The 18,307-nt window shown below is 42.8% G+C and overlaps 1 protein-coding gene across 2 annotated transcripts in view; it reads left to right on the top strand.

The window, feature by feature from the left end:
• DISP3 (dispatched RND transporter family member 3) overlaps window positions 1-14,662 on the top strand; it is a 131,937-nt gene extending 117,275 nt beyond the window's left edge. For both annotated transcript variants that reach the window (XM_075603479.1, XM_075603478.1), the window contains 7 exons: window positions 104-276; window positions 2,428-2,554; window positions 3,582-3,727; window positions 5,246-5,405; window positions 5,769-5,882; window positions 8,453-8,619; window positions 9,915-14,662. In XM_075603479.1, coding sequence (XP_075459594.1) covers window positions 104-276; window positions 2,428-2,554; window positions 3,582-3,727; window positions 5,246-5,405; window positions 5,769-5,882; window positions 8,453-8,619; window positions 9,915-10,277 — 1,250 coding nt within the window. In that variant the 3' untranslated portion in view covers window positions 10,278-14,662. The remainder of the gene's footprint in view (window positions 1-103; window positions 277-2,427; window positions 2,555-3,581; window positions 3,728-5,245; window positions 5,406-5,768; window positions 5,883-8,452; window positions 8,620-9,914) is intronic.
• The last annotated feature ends 3,645 nt before the right edge of the window (window positions 14,663-18,307 follow it).

The raw sequence follows: 18,307 nt of genomic DNA, 5'->3' as shown, positions 1-18,307 counted from the left end.
ATAAGAAGGATAGTTATATAATGTCAAACTCTAACATTTTCATTGAAAGATTCAGGTTCTTGATGATAGAACCAGATAAATCATCTCAAGTTTCATTTTCCAGGGAGTCCAAGAAAGTCGTCTCCGACCTTAGGTTTTAACCCCTGTATAAACGCAGCCTGCGGGAAGCCTGCAGTCCGCCCGCTTGTGGACACAGGGGCCATGGTATTTGTGGTGTTTGGAGTAAGAGGCATAAATCGCACAAGGGTTCCAGATAATCACGTCCTTGGGGAGTTGGTAAGCAAACATTATGGACTTTAAACTATTGTTCAATTGTCTTGTTGGTACTGTACCTGTATTGTATTGTACCTGTATGCGCGGGCTGTCTCCGGCCGAAACCGGGCCGTTTCGGCCGGTTTTCCCGCGCCTCGGGCGTTTCAATAGTAAGCGCCATTAGCGCTTATCTATTGAAGGTGCCGCCGCGCGGGAAACTCCATTTTTAAAGGGAGAGCGGACCCGCGGCTAGCCCGCTACGATCCCGGCCAGCTCCCTGCAAGCTTTAGACTGAGCTTGGCCGTGACAGTAGCGCCATTAATGTACATAGCGCTTCACAGTAGTAATACATGTGGTAATCTAATAAATTACAGATAATATAAATAACAGATCATGGGAATAAGTGCTTCAGACATAAAAGTAACATTAAGGAAGAGGAGTCCCTGCTCCGAGGAGCTTACAGTCTAATTGGTAGGTAGGGAGAACATACAGAGACAGTAGGAGAGAGTTCTGGTCAGTGCGTCTGCAGGGGGCCAAGCTTTATGTATCATGTATTCAGAATATCCACAGTGCTATTCATATCCTTCTTTAAGCAAGTGTGTCTTAAGGTGGGTCTTAAAGGTGGATAGAGAGGGTGCTAGTCGGGTACTGAGGGGAAGGGCATTCCAGAGGTGTGGGGCAGTCAGTGATAAAGGTTTAAGGCGGGAGAGGGCTTTAGATACAAAGGGGATAGAAAGAAGACATCCTTGAGAAGAATGCAAGAGTCTGGATGGTGCATAACGAGAAATTAGGGCTGAGATGTAAGGAGGGGCAGAATAGTGTAAAGCTTTAAAAGTGAGGAGAAGAATGGAGTGTGAGATGCGGGATTTGCAGGTGTAAGGTCAGGTGTTGAAAAGTATATTTGTGTGTCATCAGCATAGAGGTGATAATTAAACCCAAAAGATGTTATTAGGTCACCTAGAGAGAGTGTGTACAGAGAAAAGAGAAGAGGTCCCAGGACAGAGACCTGGGGTGCCCCCACAGAGAGATCAATAGAGGAGGAGGAGGTGTTAGCAGAAGAGACACTGAAAGTACGATGGGAGAGGTAGGATGAGATCCAGGATAGAGCTTTGTTCCGAATACCAAGAGTATGGAGAATGTGAAGGAGAAGAGGGTGTTCTACGTGTCAAATGCTGCAGAGAGGTCGCGTAATATGAGCAGAGTGTAATGACCTCTGTCTTTGGCAGCATGGAGGTCGTCAGTTATTTTAGTGAGGGCTGTTTCAGTGGAGTGAGCAGTGCGGAAGCCAGATTGTAGAGGGTCTAGGAGAGAATAGGTTTTGAGAAAATGGAGCAAGCGAGAGAATACAAGACATTCAAGGAGTTTAGAGGCAAAAGGCAGGAGGGAGACAGGTCGATAGTTAGAAAGACAGGTAGGGTCATGCTTGCTGTTTTTGAGTAATGGTATGACTGTTGCATGTTTGAAGGAGGATGGAAAGGTTCCAGAGCAGAGGGAGGAGTTAAAAATGTGTTTGAGCGTAGGGATTATAGTAGGAGCAAGAGGTTTTAGGAGATGGGAGGGAATGGGTTCAAGAGGGCAAGTGGTAGAGGGAGAAGAGGCGATCAACAGCGACACATCCTCCTCTGAGACAGTGGAAAAAGAGTCAAGGAAGGCAGGAGGAGAGTTAAGAAGAGGTGTAGGATGGGAGGAAGAAACAGAGGGGATGTTCTGCCGTATGGATTCCACCTTTTTCTTAAAATAGTCAGCAAAGTCCTGAGCGGAGATGGAGGAAGGAGAGGCAACTGAGGGTGGTTTGAGTAGAGTATCAAAGACAGAGAACAGTCGGCGTGGGTTAGACTTGTGCATGTTGATTAGTGAAGAAAAGTAGGCTTGTTTAGCTTGCGAGAGGGCAGAGTTGAAACAGGATAGCATAAATTTGTAGTGAAGGAAGTCTGCGAGAGTATGAGATTTCCTCCAGAGGCGTTCAGAGGAACGGATGGAGTAACGCAGCATGCGCGTGTGGGAATTTAGCCAGGGTCTAGGGTTAGAAGGGCGAGGGCGGCAGAGAGAAAGCGGGGCATGTAGATCAAGACAGGAGGACAAGGCAGAGTTGTAGTTCCTGACCAGGTACTTTCAGATGTTGTTTCACATGTCTCATGTGTTTCTGCTATCATGTTTCTTGTCTCTTTCTGAAAGGGCAGGGTCATCTACGATGACAAATTTGATCTCTTTAAAGAGATTGGCAATCTGTGTCGGCTATGCAAGGTCATTGCCAGTAATTCAGATCTGGTGAAGCTTGGTGGAGCCCAGTGCCTTCCCTCAGGTGAGTATGAAAGGCTGTAGAATTATAATCCTGTGACAAAGGTGCTGCTTCACACAACGTGTGGCAGCTCCTTGTGACCTCCTAAAGTAACGTTATCTCCATAGGCCTATGGCACCAAGCTAAAATTCTGCCAGGCAGGACTCGTGTCTGTAATTTCTACATCTGTCAGTGCTACAGTATCCCATATATTTTCATTATGACATTGTATTACTACAGTGTAATCAGTTTTAAGAGATTGTGTGTTTCCTGAATTTAATTTAATATAGTCAGTAATGAGTGACTTGGAAACCAGTTACTCGCACTATATTGTGTACTGATCCACCACTAAGGCCCAGATCCACAAAGCCCAGTTATTCACTTACAGTAACGAGGCATTAACTGAAGTTAATGCCTCACTGAGTGATAAAGGGTATCTTCACTTCTCATTAACGCCAGTGTTAAGTGCTGTTTCCAGTCGTAACAAGACCTTGCGTTACTATAACGAACGTTAGTGCTAATGATATGCAAAAGAGGGGTTTCCTGTCACAACGCCTATACACAGAGCTTCTTTATAGTTAATGCAGGGGGTTAACGATATGTTACTTAGTTCATAGCCATAGGTGGCATTAGCTCCCTCCAGACCCTGAAATATGGGTATGGGTATCTGTCTCTCTGTCTCTCTGTCTCCCTCTCTCTCTATGTAAGACAGGTGTAATGTTAAGCTAACACTAACGTAACATGGTGTTAAGTCTATTTTAATGAGATCCATTGTTTGTGTATATACAGTAATTACAGTAGCTTTGTGGATTTGCGTTAAGCTCAGGGAAGATAACGTTTGTTACTGATTTTGATAACATGATGTTATGAGTCCTGACAACAGAGCTTTCTAGATGTGGCCTATATTGATTGATAGAAGAAATACAGAGTGTTTAATGAAATAATAGTTTATGATAGAATGGCCACCAATAACATGTATAGGCAGACCCAAGTGGACTTACAGTATGCTCAGGTTTCTTCATTGTCTATCTCTAACACTTTATCTCCTTAGGTTATAGTATATCCTCCTTTCTTCAGATGTTACATTCTGAATGCAAAAACATCCCAGAACCCAACCTTCTCCCAGGCCAGCTGTCTCATGGTGCTGTAGGAGTGAAGGAAGGGAAAGTTCAGTGGATCTCCATGGCATTTGAGTCGGTAAGAACTACACATTTATCTTCATCTCTTCAAATTAGTTCAATGGCTGAATTGGTTGATATCAAATCTTCCTCATCAAACATGAGGCATGCCAAAAAGTCTCAGCTAGAGGGGGCAGCCATACATTGCAAAGCAAAATAATGTTCCCTTTGCAAAATTGTTTCAAGAACAAACTGGTGAGTTGTGTAGTCAAGAGACTTAATGCTTAAACAACCTTTTTTTGTTTAAGGAACGCTATCTGAAATTCTGCGAAACCCCAACCCTCTCTAATAGTGCGCCTGAGATCAGATGCATTGTAAAGAACCCCAACCCTCTCTAATAGTGCGCCTGAGATCAGATGCTTTGTAAAGAACCCCAACCCTCTCTAATAGTGTGCCTGAGATCAGATGCATTGTAAGGAACCCCAACCCTCTCTAATAGCACATCTGAGATCAGATGCATTGTAAGGAACCCCAACCCTCTCTAATAGCGCGTCTGAGATCAGATACATTGTAAGGAACCCCAACCCTCTCTAATAGCGCGTCTGGGATCACATGCATTGTAAGAACCCCAACCCTTTCTAATAGTGCGCCTGAGATCAGATGCATTGTAAGGAACCCCAACCCTCTCTAATAGCGCGTCTGGGATCACATGCATTGTAAGAACCCCAACCCTCTCTAATAGTGCGCCTGAGATCAGATGCATTGTAAGGAACCCCAACCCTCTCTAATAGCACATCTGAGATCAGATGCATTGTAAGGAACCCCAACCCTCTCTAATAGCGCGTCTGAGATCAGATGCATTGTAAGGAACCCCAACCCTCTCTAATAGCGCGTCTGGGATCACATGCATTGTAAGAACCCCAACCCTTTCTAATAGTGCGCCTGAGATCAGATGCATTGTAAGCAACCCCAACCCTCTCTAATAGCGCGTCTGGGATCACATGCATTGTAAGAACCCCAACCCTCTCTAATAGTGCGCCTGAGATCAGATGCATTGTAAGGAACCCCAACCCTCTCTAATAGCGCGTCTGAGATCGGATACATTGTAAATTCCTTTAGGGAGGCCCGGGGAGCCCTTACTGAAAAATACTAACCGAATGACTTACAAGTAGCCACACAGCACAACAAGGCAGTAGATAAGCCATTAAAGAGGATGTGTAGAATAGGAAGAGACATTGTTAAAAGAAAGAAGGTGTTAATGCTATTTTATAGATAGATGTCAACTTCAGGACACAAACATAAAAGAGCGGTTGGCACAGGGCTTGCGTAACACAATTATGGCTAAAATACAGTACGTGTCTATCAATTTCTAGTGTCTGTACAGTATTTACATACTAACTGTATCAATATCTCTTCATTGGGAGGCAGTCACAAAGCAAAAACACATGCTAACACTTCCATACTTGTGTTCCCTTTTAAAAAGTCATTTGTGAATGCTATAAAGGGATAGATCCGTAGTGCTGGACTGACCTACTGTACAAGATCTTGCCATTTGTATCTGGGGTCGGTTTAATGAATTATGTATTTTTCTGCACAGACAACCTACAAGGGCAAATCTTCCTTCCAGACATACAAAGACTATTTAAAATGGGAGTCGTATCTGCAGCAGCAGCTGCTTCTGCTCCCTTCGGACTCAGCTTTGAAACATGGGTTCCAAACTTGCGAGCACTGGAAGCAAATCTTCATGGAGATCATAGGCAAGTCCTCTACTGAGAAGAACTATAGGACCTTCACCAAAAACCACATACATTTTAGACTTCTATGGCACAAACAGCCTGTCATAAATCCATTTAAAATCAACCAATCATCATACTGGAAAATAGTTTTATTCGGCTAACTCAGGAGTGGCCAACTGGAGTCCTCAAGGACCACCAACAGGTCAGGTTTTAAGGATATCCCTGCTTCAGCACAGGTGGCTCAATCAGTGTCCCAGTCAATGACTGAAGCAGGGATAACGTTAAAACCTAACCTGTTGGTGGCCCTTGAGGACTGGAGTAGGCCACCTATTGTAAATAACAACTGTCTGTGCCTTCGATAGTTAACATTTTTCTCTCCTTCAGGGGTGCAAAGTGCCTTGTATGGACTCATTCTGTCTCTTGTTATCTGTGTGGCTGCCGTTGCTATCTTTACCACTCATATTCTGCTCCTGTTGCCAGTGCTGCTTACCATATTAGGTAAACAAAAAAAAAAAGTTAAATGCTTTATTTATCGTACAATACGTATCACCTTTCACATGTGTGTTTTTTTTTTAACTTCAATTTGTATTGCTTATTGTGCTTCTTTAAGTACAGTATTTCACGCACTAGTGGAACTTGATGGTCTGCAGTTATTGATACACTAGAACAGAATGTTAGAAGCAATGTATATGCCCTTTGTGCTACAGTATGCCTATAGTTTAACGTATACAATGTATTTACATCTACCATGGGTAGAACCACCCAGAATAAATGTAGATTGGTTATTTGCCAGACATAAGGAGTGCCGGTACTTTATTTATGGGAAGATCTTTTGCTTTTTTATATCTACCATTACAGCAAATAAAAATATCACTTTGTCTCAGACAAGTCTGCAACCCTATTTTTCACCAATATCTCTTAGTATACAGTGCTTTCACTCCAGTCAGGGATTCTGGGAAATCATGCAAATGATCACAGTGTCACCTGTAGCTTCTTATCCATTTTAACATGGAGAGCTTTATACGCTTATGCCTGCGGTATTACACAGCATTTCAGCACAGCCTGGGTTAAAGAATTGCATAGCCAGTAAAGCTAATCACAGTCAGCTGTTTGGACTTTTTGGGTCTCATCAGTGCGAGGATAGTTATACTGGCTTCCATTAATCATTTTTCAGAGACAAATCGATTTTAAAATATGGTTTTACAATGCTACAGACTTAGGGGCCTATGCAGAGAGCAGCGAATTTTAAAATTGGCGAATTTATTAAAAAGTAGCTTTTTTGGAGAGTTTTATTCTCCATATGCAGAAAAGTGCGAATTCTGCTATGTTTAACATGGATGCGTGTGGCGAGTTTAAATTGGCGAGATGCGCGCTTCAGAAACGTGTAAAAACAAATTCGCGCCTTTTTTTTCCCTTTGCAATGGCCGCGAGCGGCAGCTTCTTGCCAGTTTTTTCTGGCGAGGCAAAAAGGAGACAATCGCGCCATTTTATTGGCGCGAACAGCCGCTAGATGCCGTTCGCGCCTCTCTGCATACGGATATTTTTAAAACTGGCGAGATTGAGGTTCTCGCCAGCCGCGAGGCGAGTTTTACAAATAGAAAAGAAAAATTGGCGCGTTTTTCGGAACTCGCCATTTTCTGCTGCTTTCTGCGCGATTTTCTCCAAAAAATGGCGAATTTCGAAATAGCGCTGCTCTCTGCATAGGCCCCTTAATCTGTATACCGAGATTTTGTTTCACTATGTAATAGGCAACACTATTTTACCTCCATAAATTAATATTAATGTGCACTGATTTTTTTTTATCAGGACAATATATTCACATGAGTTTTGTTACCTTGAGAAAGTATTAACTGAAGTGGTAATATGATTCTATAGGGTAATAATACTTTATTATAATCCACTGGGTGAGTATTTTCAGTGGTTGGCTCTAATCTCATCAAACACATGCACAGTACACATCAGTATGTAACACATCAGTATGTTACAAAGTGTAACCAAACTCACTACAGTTTAGAATAGAATACGTTCATTTCATGCATTTATTACTAAAATATGTACATTATTACAATACAGTGAAATTGGAGGAATGAAAGGCAAAAACTGTACAATCAATGTTAAATATTAGAAGTGCGGCTAAATGTTTAATTCCATACCCTGGATTTATAAAAAATATGTACTGTAATAGCGGCCTTTATATATATATAAATTATGAGCTATAAAAACAATTGTCGTCAAAGATAGCATGTATCTAAATACAAATACATATACATATATATATATATATATATATATATATATATATATAGTAGATGATAAAGAACCATAGGCACTCCGTCTGAGAAACCAATAAGATGGGTGCAAATCCTGTATGGTATAAATAGGCAATACGATACCGTGTGTAGACGAATATCAAAGGCAGCACTCCAGAAGGTTGTCAAAAATAATGTATTAAATTAACAAGACATCATTCCAAAATGATGTCTTCTTAATTTAATACATTCTTTTTGACAACCTTCTGGAGTGCTGCCTTTGATATTCGTCTACACACGGTATCGTATTGCCTATATATGTGTGTGTGTGTGTATTTGTATTTAGATACATGCTTTCTTTGACGACAATTGTTTTTAAAGCTCATAATTTGGTTAGTTACCGTAGCTTATTAATTATACCTATAGTATGGACCTCAGTCATGACATTGATGTCTCTTCGTCAGAGCAGGACCTTGTTTCTCTAGAGCAGGAGTGAGCAACTCCAGTTCTGAAGGGCCACCAACACATTAGAGATGAAAATGTAAGGATATCCCTGCTTCAGCACAGGTGGCTCAATGACTGAGCCACTGATTGAGACACCTATACTAAAGCAGGGATATCGTTAAAACCTGACCAGTTGGTGGCTCTTGAGGACTTGAGTTGGCCGCCCCTGCTCTAGAGTATAAAGGTTTAAGTAGTATCAGTGTTCCTAATGTGAAGTACATACTAGTAATGTAAATGAATGTAGACAGCAGCATTGTGTTAACCGATGATTACTTTTCATTGAAGCAATGGTCTCTTTTTTCTCTATCACTGTAGGTGTTGTCTGCCTGGTGGTAACCATCATGTACTGGCTGGGATGGGAAATGGGTGCAGTTGAGGCAATTTCCCTTTCTATCCTTGTGGGTTCATCTGTTGATTACTGTGTTCATTTGGTGGAAGGATATCTTCTAGCAGGAGATAATCTTCCTCCGCATCTTATTGAGGTTAGCAAACAATATAAAGATGCATCTTATGCAGGTGGGGTGGGATAGGGAGGAGGGGGCTTGTCTCATAAATAAATTAAGAACATTGCATTAATTTGCTAACACTATTGTTTTGACTTTGATAATGGATATATATGTAATATTTCAGGGTTTCTACTATGAATTAATTATATCGTCAGATACAGACAGTAGCTGATTTCCCGTTAGGCCCGGGCGGCAACATTTTGGGGCGGCAACAATTGCCACCCCCACATGCATTTGCCGCACTCTCTGGCCTATCGAACCTAATGGGAAGGTACTTACATGTGTCCTGCCGCCTCCTTGCTGCCATCTTCTATCTCCTTTGGAATGCCAGCATCAAATGATGACGCGGACGTCCCAGCGTGACGTCACACAGCATCTCGTTGCCATGGCAATGGGACGTCATGACATCAAATGACGTCCACGGCGTCATTTAACGCTGCGATTCTAAAGGAGATGTAGGGTGGCAGCAAGGTGGCGACAAAAAAGCTAAGTCCCTAGGGGCGGTGGATTTTGACATCCAACGCTGGATACAGGGGAGTAGTTTCATAATTCACCAGAATCCTTTTGTGATGGTGCTCGTCTCAAATCAGGAAGCGGACCGGGGGCTGAGGTTGGGCTGTAAATAAACCAGCCAGAGCCCAGGGACATAGTCCTGTAAGAGTATCTGTGGTCGGTAAGCAGGCAGGGGTCAGGGCTAGCGGCAGAGTTGCAAAGTCCAGGAGACAGGCAGAGGTCAGGGCTGGCAGAAAGCAGCGAGGTCGGGGTCACGGTCCAGGGTCAGCAACAGGGGAATCAAAATAGGCAAAAAGGGTGTGACTGCAAAGACCAACAAGAGCTGCAAACGTAAGAACCTTGCTCGGCAACTCCCACCAGGAACTGCAGCCTTATATAGCAGGCTGCCAGTACACAGTATGGCCAGTTAGTCTGGAAAACCTGAACTGGCAGCAAAACCCGACACGGATTGAGCAGAATCCTTACACATTTGCAGTTCATTGTTAATTCTGTATCAAATGTATTATGCTACGAGAGCCAATTATAGTCATTATTCTACATGCGCATGGAATTAGCAGTTCCCTTAAGGGACCACCATTTTAATCTCCTTCACCTATTATTTATCATTCAGCGTTTAGCTTGCTGGTACAGTAAATCATTCCTGAAACAACAAAAGCTCGAAACAAAATAGCCTTACATCAGTTCAGTCTAAACCAAATAGGAATAGTAGTGTGTTGCACGCATGTCAATAATAAACCAATGGTGTTTTTCTTTGGCAGGATCCAGTCGCCTGTCGTCAGTGGAGAGCCTTGGCCGCTGTCCGTCATGTTGGTGTGGCCATTGTATCCAGCGCAATAACCACAGTTATTGCCACCATCCCCCTCTTCTTCTGCATCATTGCTCCTTTTGCCAAGTTTGGAAAAATTGTGGCTCTAAACACTGGCCTCTCCATCCTGTACACTTTGGCTGTGAGCACAGCTCTGCTTAGCTTCATGGGGCCCAGCACCTTTGTCAGGAGTAGGACTTCTTTTCTGAAAGCGACATTGGGGGTTTTCTTGTGTGCCGCTGGAAGCTTTTGTGTTTACATGGTACTGCTAAAAACTGGGTTCAACATCCCCGTTTTTGGCGGGACCCCTCCGTAGTGCAAACCTTTTCTATATTCTTTTGTATCCATTTTCGAAGGGTAGCTATTGTAGAGTGCGATTTTGTGTTTTCTTAGACTACAAATGCACTTTATTTGTTTTTCTCCAAATGATGCACATTACAGCAGGCGGGGGCCCGTAGATGTGTGTATGATACTCGATTTTACAGCAATGTGTTAACTTTGGCGTACTGTTGGTTTGAACACACACAGTAACACCCAATCTGACCATTATTTTATAATGTTTTACATAACATTCACGTCACAGGCACAGCAGTTGTGGCCTTATTCAGCAACAAAGGTTTAGAAACAAAAAGGTTGTGAGCAGAGGTTTTAATGTACAGATCATTTGGGGTACAGTAGCTACTGTACACCTACAGTATTGCTGCTTAGACATGTCACCGGGGCTGTCTCTTTTGAAGACTTGTGTAATCTTGCAAGTAACTAAGCTATTAGCTGTACCATACACAGCTTGTATTATAATGTTATCTTTCTACCTGTGTCCCCTCTGGAAGGGATTCAAATACTAGAATGCTGCCCATTAAGCCATAAAATATGTGTAGTAACTGAACAATACTACTTACCATTTTATCCAAGAATTGAAGTGGTAATTAATACCTTTTTTTTTATTATTCCCAATCCTACTGCTTCACTTTTTTTAGAGAACAATAAAGGACTTGTTTAGAAAGAATCGATGCGCTTTGTTCCCTGTAGCATAAACTGTTTGGTACTAATACTGTAAGTATCAATCCACCGGTATTATGTTCTCTAGCATTAAAAAAGCAATTCAAGTGTTTTTTTGTTCTTGTTTTTTTAACATAGGTTTGATAAAGGTGGGTTTACAGAGATGAACCCCATTAATTTCAATAAACACACAATATCCCAACAAGCTCAAGAAGCCCAAAAACCCACCACATAATTTATAAAGCATATATATTGTGTCAAACCGAGAGCTACTCCCATTCATTTCAACTCTGGGGACCCCCTGCTTCCCGTAATACAGACCTTCAAAGAGGGCGCAGGTATTTCGGCAAAGTTTAAAGCTTCCGCGTCACATGGGCCAATAGGAATCTGCAACCGATGACGTCATGGCTTCCTATTGGCCCGCAGGGCGCAGGAGCTTCGACACTCAGACACTCCGACATTACATGAACCCTACTAGCTGAGCTAGAGTGACTACCGGCACCCCCTACGGAGGTCTGTATCTGCAGAAGCAGGGGTCCCTAGAGTGGAAATTAACGGGTTTGGCTATGGAGACCCCCTGCTTCAAACCTATGTTAAAAAATTAAACAATTTGCAAAAATATTTTACAAAATCGATGGCTTGGATTGCCTCTTTACATCACAGTTCCACTATTTTTTTTCCACGATTCACTTCAATCAAAGCACTTTCATCTGCCCCACCATTGTCACTTGGAATATACCATTAATCAATAGACTTTTAAAAGTAAGAAATAAATGCATGAAAAGGTGCCTGTAAAATTGAGTAACAACCTTGAAGTTGAAGTAAAAGCACAAACAAGATCAACATTCGGACTTATCTATATAGTTGCAAAACAACACATTTTGAATAATGAATGTGTGCTTGAAACCTATTCCAGCTACTGTACACATAGCAAAGCCAGTATAACCAGCCTCACACTGATGAGACCCAAAATGTTGAAAAGCTGTCTGTGAGCAGGGTTACTGGCTCTGCGCTTATTTAACCCAGGCTGTGCTGAAAAGCTGTGTAATACGGCAGACATAATCTTATATGTGTCCATGTTAAAATGGACCTGAAGCGAAAGTTGTGACACTGTGTGCTTCTTTGCATGTCATTTCCCAGAATCCCTTGCTGCAGTGGAAGTACTGTATGCTAGGAGATAATGGGGAAAAGCAGGGTTTGCAGACCTGTCTGAGACATGTGATTGTACTCACAAGTGCTATTTTTATTTACTAATAATGAATATACCACTTCTGAATTTGTTCTGAAACATATCCTTAGCCATTATGCCCTCGCTTCACTTTAAAGAAGTCCACTCTGCTAATTGTTTGGTGGGGGTTGGGGCTATTTTTTGTACATTATCTGAACCGAGGTGTCCATGATGTGCAAACCTCTGGAGACCTTCCCCCCCCCCCACATCCTCTGGTTCCTAAGTTCTGTCCAGAACATGACCACAGGGTCTGGCTCACTCCAGTGGCCAATAGAATGCTGCAATGTCATCAAGAGATGGGGCTGCCACTTTCTATTAAAGACTCTGGGGGCATACAGTGCTGTATTTGTAGTTTTGTTTTGTCACACACAGGCACAAACAAACTCATATCAGGAACCGAGGAGCCCTGGAGGTCGACTCATGTACTAAAAAAAGGGTGGGGGGGGACTGATGAACTGCTGCTTTAAAAGAATCTAAGAAGGACTCAGTGTGGAGAGAATAACTCAATGTGAAATGATATCAAAATGACTTTGTGCAGGATACCCGTGATGTGCAGTTTTACCTGTCATTAAATATACCCCTGGCACCTGTAAGAATGTTGAGGAGCTGCTATTACAGGAGCATGCTGTATGGCAGCAGATCGGAGGCTCCTAATCTATATGCTGTGAAGCCAATTCTTCATGTGAAATCATTGGAGCTCAGAGCTTCCCAAATGGAGAAGAGACTTCACACCTTATTGAATAGGGTCCTCAAAGTCAAGCAGATGTTTTGTTCTATTCTGTCGAAAAAAGAAAAAAAAAAGCCTGAAAAACAACGTACAGAAATAAATACATTGCAGTCCCCATTAAAGTTAATGCAAAAATTATATTGCAAGCACAGCAAATACTATCAACAGATACGTTTTAAGCTTCACTGATTTTGCTATATATTACAATAAATAAACAACCATGCTAGCCTTTATAGAAGACACATCTGTTCTGTAAAGAAGGACAGAGGGTAGCTGGCAGGATGCACATCAAATGCTTCTTCCAGGAAAAGCAGCAGTATAACTGCAGGGATAGCATCAAAGGCCTCTTATCCCTCCTGAAATGACACAAAAAGACATGGCAGTAAAAATGTCTTAAGCCCCGACAGTTTGCCCTTTAGGGACCATACTGTATTTTACCTCAGAAAGAGACATTTGCATTAACTCTGACTGCACAGATCTCTGTTATAATATCTACCTCTGGCACAGGGCTTATTTCCTACTCAGTGCTGTGGTCCTTTGTACATACTCTGTTTTGATAAATCCATCCGGATATTAACACAGATCATTCAGCTCCTAACGTGGAGTGCCATAGACTTGTGCCTTCTCAGTGCTACAGTATCTGCCTTAAGAGTTACTTGTGATCTGGGCTTTTAAAGGTTTGCCAGAAGAAAGTATAGTCATACCCCATATGCTTGCCAGTGTCCTAAAAACTTAAGTGTCCGTATTTCAATGTTATGTTTTCTAATCAGTGTTTGTAAATGAGCAAGTCTAAAGAAGGCCATGTTTGCAGAACACCAACAAGTTCTGCATGATATAGCTGCAGTGCAATAAATTGGATTCCTTAGAACATTCTGGAATACCAGTCTGTTCATGCTCTCAGCTTATAAAATGCCTCTCTAAATGCTTTGCACATAACATATTTCATTATTGACATTCAAGAAATACAGGGCAATATAAACGGGAATTTTGAGAATGCTGATTCATTGGGATTTGGCATTAGATACACATTCAATGGTCCTTGATTACTTCTGGCATGGTGAGTCATGGAAGTTTATTTTGCACACATGGATTTTAGTTGCTTTTCCTTGGAGCAGCAGAAAGTTTGGCCTGGGGCACCTTTTATGTGCCAGTCTCGATGAGGCACTAAAAAAGAACCGTAGAATTTGAGCCTTGGGAACATCAGATGTTATATTAGATTATTACTGTGGACTACAGATGCGTTTATAAAACTTGTAGACGTATATTGATCACACTGCTAGAGGGGTAGGATATAACCAAGATACCCTGCTGTTGCTTTGCCTGCCCTGTAGGCTGGTTGTCAAATAACTATATATGGATTCCATCTGGAGAAGAATGATTATTACTAAAAAGTAAAGACAGCCTTCAGCAGCTGTAATTACAATGCATGACTGAACAGCCAGTATAGCTGATGTCACTACTTAATATTCTCAGTGTATAATGAAATGAATATTGTAGCCCCTTTCCCTATGCCTATAGGAACTACGCAGGCAACTATGAGTGCTGCTGTACCTGTCTGCTCACAGGAGGGCTAAGCCTCCGCCTCTGGGAGCCTGGGGTGAGCTCTTTCTCCTTGCATGCAGCGCCTCCACCTATGGGGGATCCCAGCGTTGGCGGGATAACCCCTCACAGGAACCAACACAGTAATAAGTAATACACCACACATATGTATATAACTAAGCTTTACTGTACACACACTAAACACAGATAACACAGTAATAAGTAATACACCACACATATGTAAGCTTTACTGTACACACACTAAACACAGATAACACAGTAAACAGTATAACACAGTGACCTAACACGTGGTGGTTCCCCCAAAGTACTGAGGGTGCCGTGGCACCAATAACCCCTGGTGTCCTGTCCCAGCAATCCCACCCAAATGTGAGGTAGTGCTACCCTCTGTAGATGTAGGTGCACGCTGGGTACCTGCCTGGTTACTCCAGTACCCAGGTGCTGCTTGGCACGATGGGTTGGAGCGGATCCCACGTACCGGGGCCTCCAACACAAATCCCCTCTCTCCTAAAGGGTCCTGATCCTTCTCGCAGTGTGAGCTCCAGCCGGGGGGTCTCACACAATGTCTCTGGATCCTGTGACCTGGTCCCAGGCCGCAGGCCGCCGGGTCAACAGCGTAGAAATAACAATAAGGGGAAGAGTCCCTATCTGGGGCCTTCCCTACAACACTCTGCTACTATGGCTCAAGGGCAGTATCTAGGCCTAGCCCAGGAAGCACTGTTTTCTGGACATTACCTTCTGTCTTGCCACCTCCATCCGACTGAGCACGCTGGCTCCTTGTCCCAGACGATATCCTGTTCCTTTCAGGCTGCTTCAATCTCATTGGCTGGGACAGCCCACCTGATCTCGCTCCTCCTGAGGATTCTGGGACTCATAGTCCCGCTTCCGGCAATGCGGAGCCAGTCGAGGATGGCCTCCACGCTATTCCCGCAAAGCATTCTGGGGAATGTAGTCTCTATGGGCTTTTTAAGCCATTTAAAGATGGCTTCCACTCCGATCGCAACTGCGCATGTGCAGCAATCCGAAACATCCGCCGCCCCCTCTCCCCATTCGCGCAGAGCTCCGGCGGGCAATCCAGCAGTTCCCCCTCACCGTAGGTAAGGAGGGGAACTCTGCTACAATATCAAGCTGTCCTGTTTGTCTGTGTGCAGTACGTATGTCTGCTGCATAAGTAGTTGAATATAAGGCTAACGGTGCAACGAAATGTATCTTGTGTAGTATTTCTGTCATGCAAATTTAGCCTTGAATTGTTTGATTACATTGGAATTTTGTCTCAATGAAAGGAAATAAAGGTTGTTTGTTTTTTTGTTTTAATTAAAATCAAACAGTATTGTTACAAGTTGTAACTCGCTTTGTACCAGGGCTATTTACTCTAAATTATTATTGCTGTACAAAAGCTGAATTAATAATAATAAAATTAGCATGTTCTTGTATAGCACTTCTAGTTTAATGCAGTGCTTTACAGAGACATTTTGCAGGCACAGGTCCCTGCCCCGTGGAGCTTACAATCTATGTTTTTGGTGTTTGGGGCACAGGGAGATAAAGTGATACCCAATGTCACAAGGAGCCAAGACCAGGAATTGAACCAGGTTCCCCGCTTCAAACTCAGTGCCAGTCAGTGTCTTTACTCACTGAGCCACTCCTTAATTAAATGTGTTTGTTAGGAATGTAGATTTGACCCTGTTTATTCATGTTAGCAGAGGATGTCCTAAGACTCCCTATTCAATATGCTGGGATGCCGCTTCCCAGTGTTGGAGAAGAGTTCTGCTTCATTCAGATAAATGAGACTAAAATCTGGAGAAGTGGCTTCACAGAATCCTAACGAAGGACCCGAATGATAGTAAAGGCCCATCCAAAGAAAAGCGCCAGAGAAGGAGGATGGGAGGAAGGGGATTTGACAAGCGGCAAGGGGATATAAGAAAATAGGAAGGGCGTTGCTATAGGCAGTGGACGGGGAGTGGCCAGATTCCACCACTCCATTGCAGTGGTGGTCATTATGATTTTTATTTCATGGAAGAGTAAGCGCACATCTATCAAACGCTTGGCATTGCCACTGAGTTTTATGGGGTTGCACATGGAGTCAGATTTATGCCCAGAAATGGATGCTAAGAGATAAATTTGGAGAATGCATGTCTAAGCCTCAATGTGTCAAACTATGGTGCCTCTCTCTATGCCAGAAGTGGCCAACTGCAGTCTTCGAGGGCCACCAACAGGTCAGGTTTTAAGGATATTCCTACTTCAGCACAGGTGGCTCAATCAGTGGCTCAGTCAATGACTGAGCTACCTGTGTTGAAGCAGGGATATCCTTAAAACCTGCCCTATTGGTGGCCCTCGAGGACTGGAGTAGGCCACCCCTGCTGTATGTAATTTCGGCAGAGGTTGCAGAGAGCAGCAGTAATAGTATATGGCGCATAAGGAAGTGTATCTTATTTTACATGTGGAGTTGTCACTGTTTTCCCTTTTGTCTGCAGTAAACATCTCTACCAAGTCTGGATTGCGGTACACTGTACATTTCATCGAAAACACATGCGCGTAAAATATTTTAAAAAAATATTAAAAAACACGATTACTAAACTTTCTAGATTTGCCACTGCTGCAGGAGAAATGTTGTAAACTCCCCCTCCTTCCATTAAATGTATGTGCCTGCCTAATCCCTGTTATCATAAAACATATTGTACATGGAGCTTGTTCTGTATATCAAATTGTGTTTGCTTGCTAGGGCAAAGTTTTTCAACTAGGTTCCCCTGGCCATCCCTAAAGTGTTCCCTGCAATTTTAAGGTCATTTGAAAATTGTACTAAATACAGAAGAATTTACAATGCATCTGATCAGTGCTGTGAGCGGGGGTTGGGGTTCCTTACAATATATCTGGTCTCAGACGTGCTATTGGAGAGGGTTGGGGTTCTTTAATAGCGCGTCTGAGATCAAATGCATTGCTATGAACCCCAACCCTCTCTAATAGCACGTCGGAAATCAAATGCATTGTAGAGAGGGTTGGGGTTCCTTACAATGCATCTGACCTCAGACACTCCATTAGAAAGGGTTGGGGTTCCTTACAATGTATCTGACCTCAGACACTCCATTAGAGAGGGTTGGGGTTCTTTACAATGCATCTGATCTCAGACGCGCTATTAGAGGGTTATTTTTTTTTACTTAAAGCAGCCAACTACTGTGAAAGGATTAGAACTGGTGAGTCCTTCAGATCTGAACCCCTGTATTTTTAGATACTTACCAGTGAAGTGACTGGTATTATTACCTGTTCTTTAAGGGGATTTAAATGGCCATCCAATAGGAAGCCACAACCAACAAATGATACGGCTGTCTATTGGCCATTTTGTTTTCCCTGGAGGAAGATTTAAATCCAGTAACTTCACCGGTCAGTATTTTGGGAACTGGAGAAATAGTATAGTTTAGCTCCGGGGGACCACTCGGGTCCCATCCTGTAAAAAGTACGGTGAATTGCGCCTTTAATGTTTGATATTTAAGAAAGTCTCCTTTGGAGCAGGACTAATACTTTCATGGAAACAGTGTTTCTGGGACAGGGGTAGCAAACTCCAGTCCTCAAGCGCTACCAAGAGGTCAGGTTTTCAGGATATCCCTGCTTCAGCACAGGGCTCAATCAGTGGCTCAGTCAAAGACTTTAGTGCAAAGGTACGAGGATCAACATTTCGGTCCTAGTGTGGACCTCTTGACAAAGGTCCACACTAGGACCCACGCATTGATCCTTGTTCTTTTGCACTACTAAAACATTTTTGCCAAGACCTCTGGAGTGTCGTCTTCTTTCTTCCCAGGCTAAGTGTGTCCAATACAGTTGTAAAATATACATAACAAACTAA

Source organism: Ascaphus truei, chromosome 6, assembly GCF_040206685.1.
Source record: "Ascaphus truei isolate aAscTru1 chromosome 6, aAscTru1.hap1, whole genome shotgun sequence".
Classification (NCBI taxonomy): domain Eukaryota; kingdom Metazoa; phylum Chordata; class Amphibia; order Anura; family Ascaphidae; genus Ascaphus; species Ascaphus truei.
Note: the sequence above shows the minus strand (reverse complement) of the source record. Positions and strands in the feature narration are given on the sequence as shown.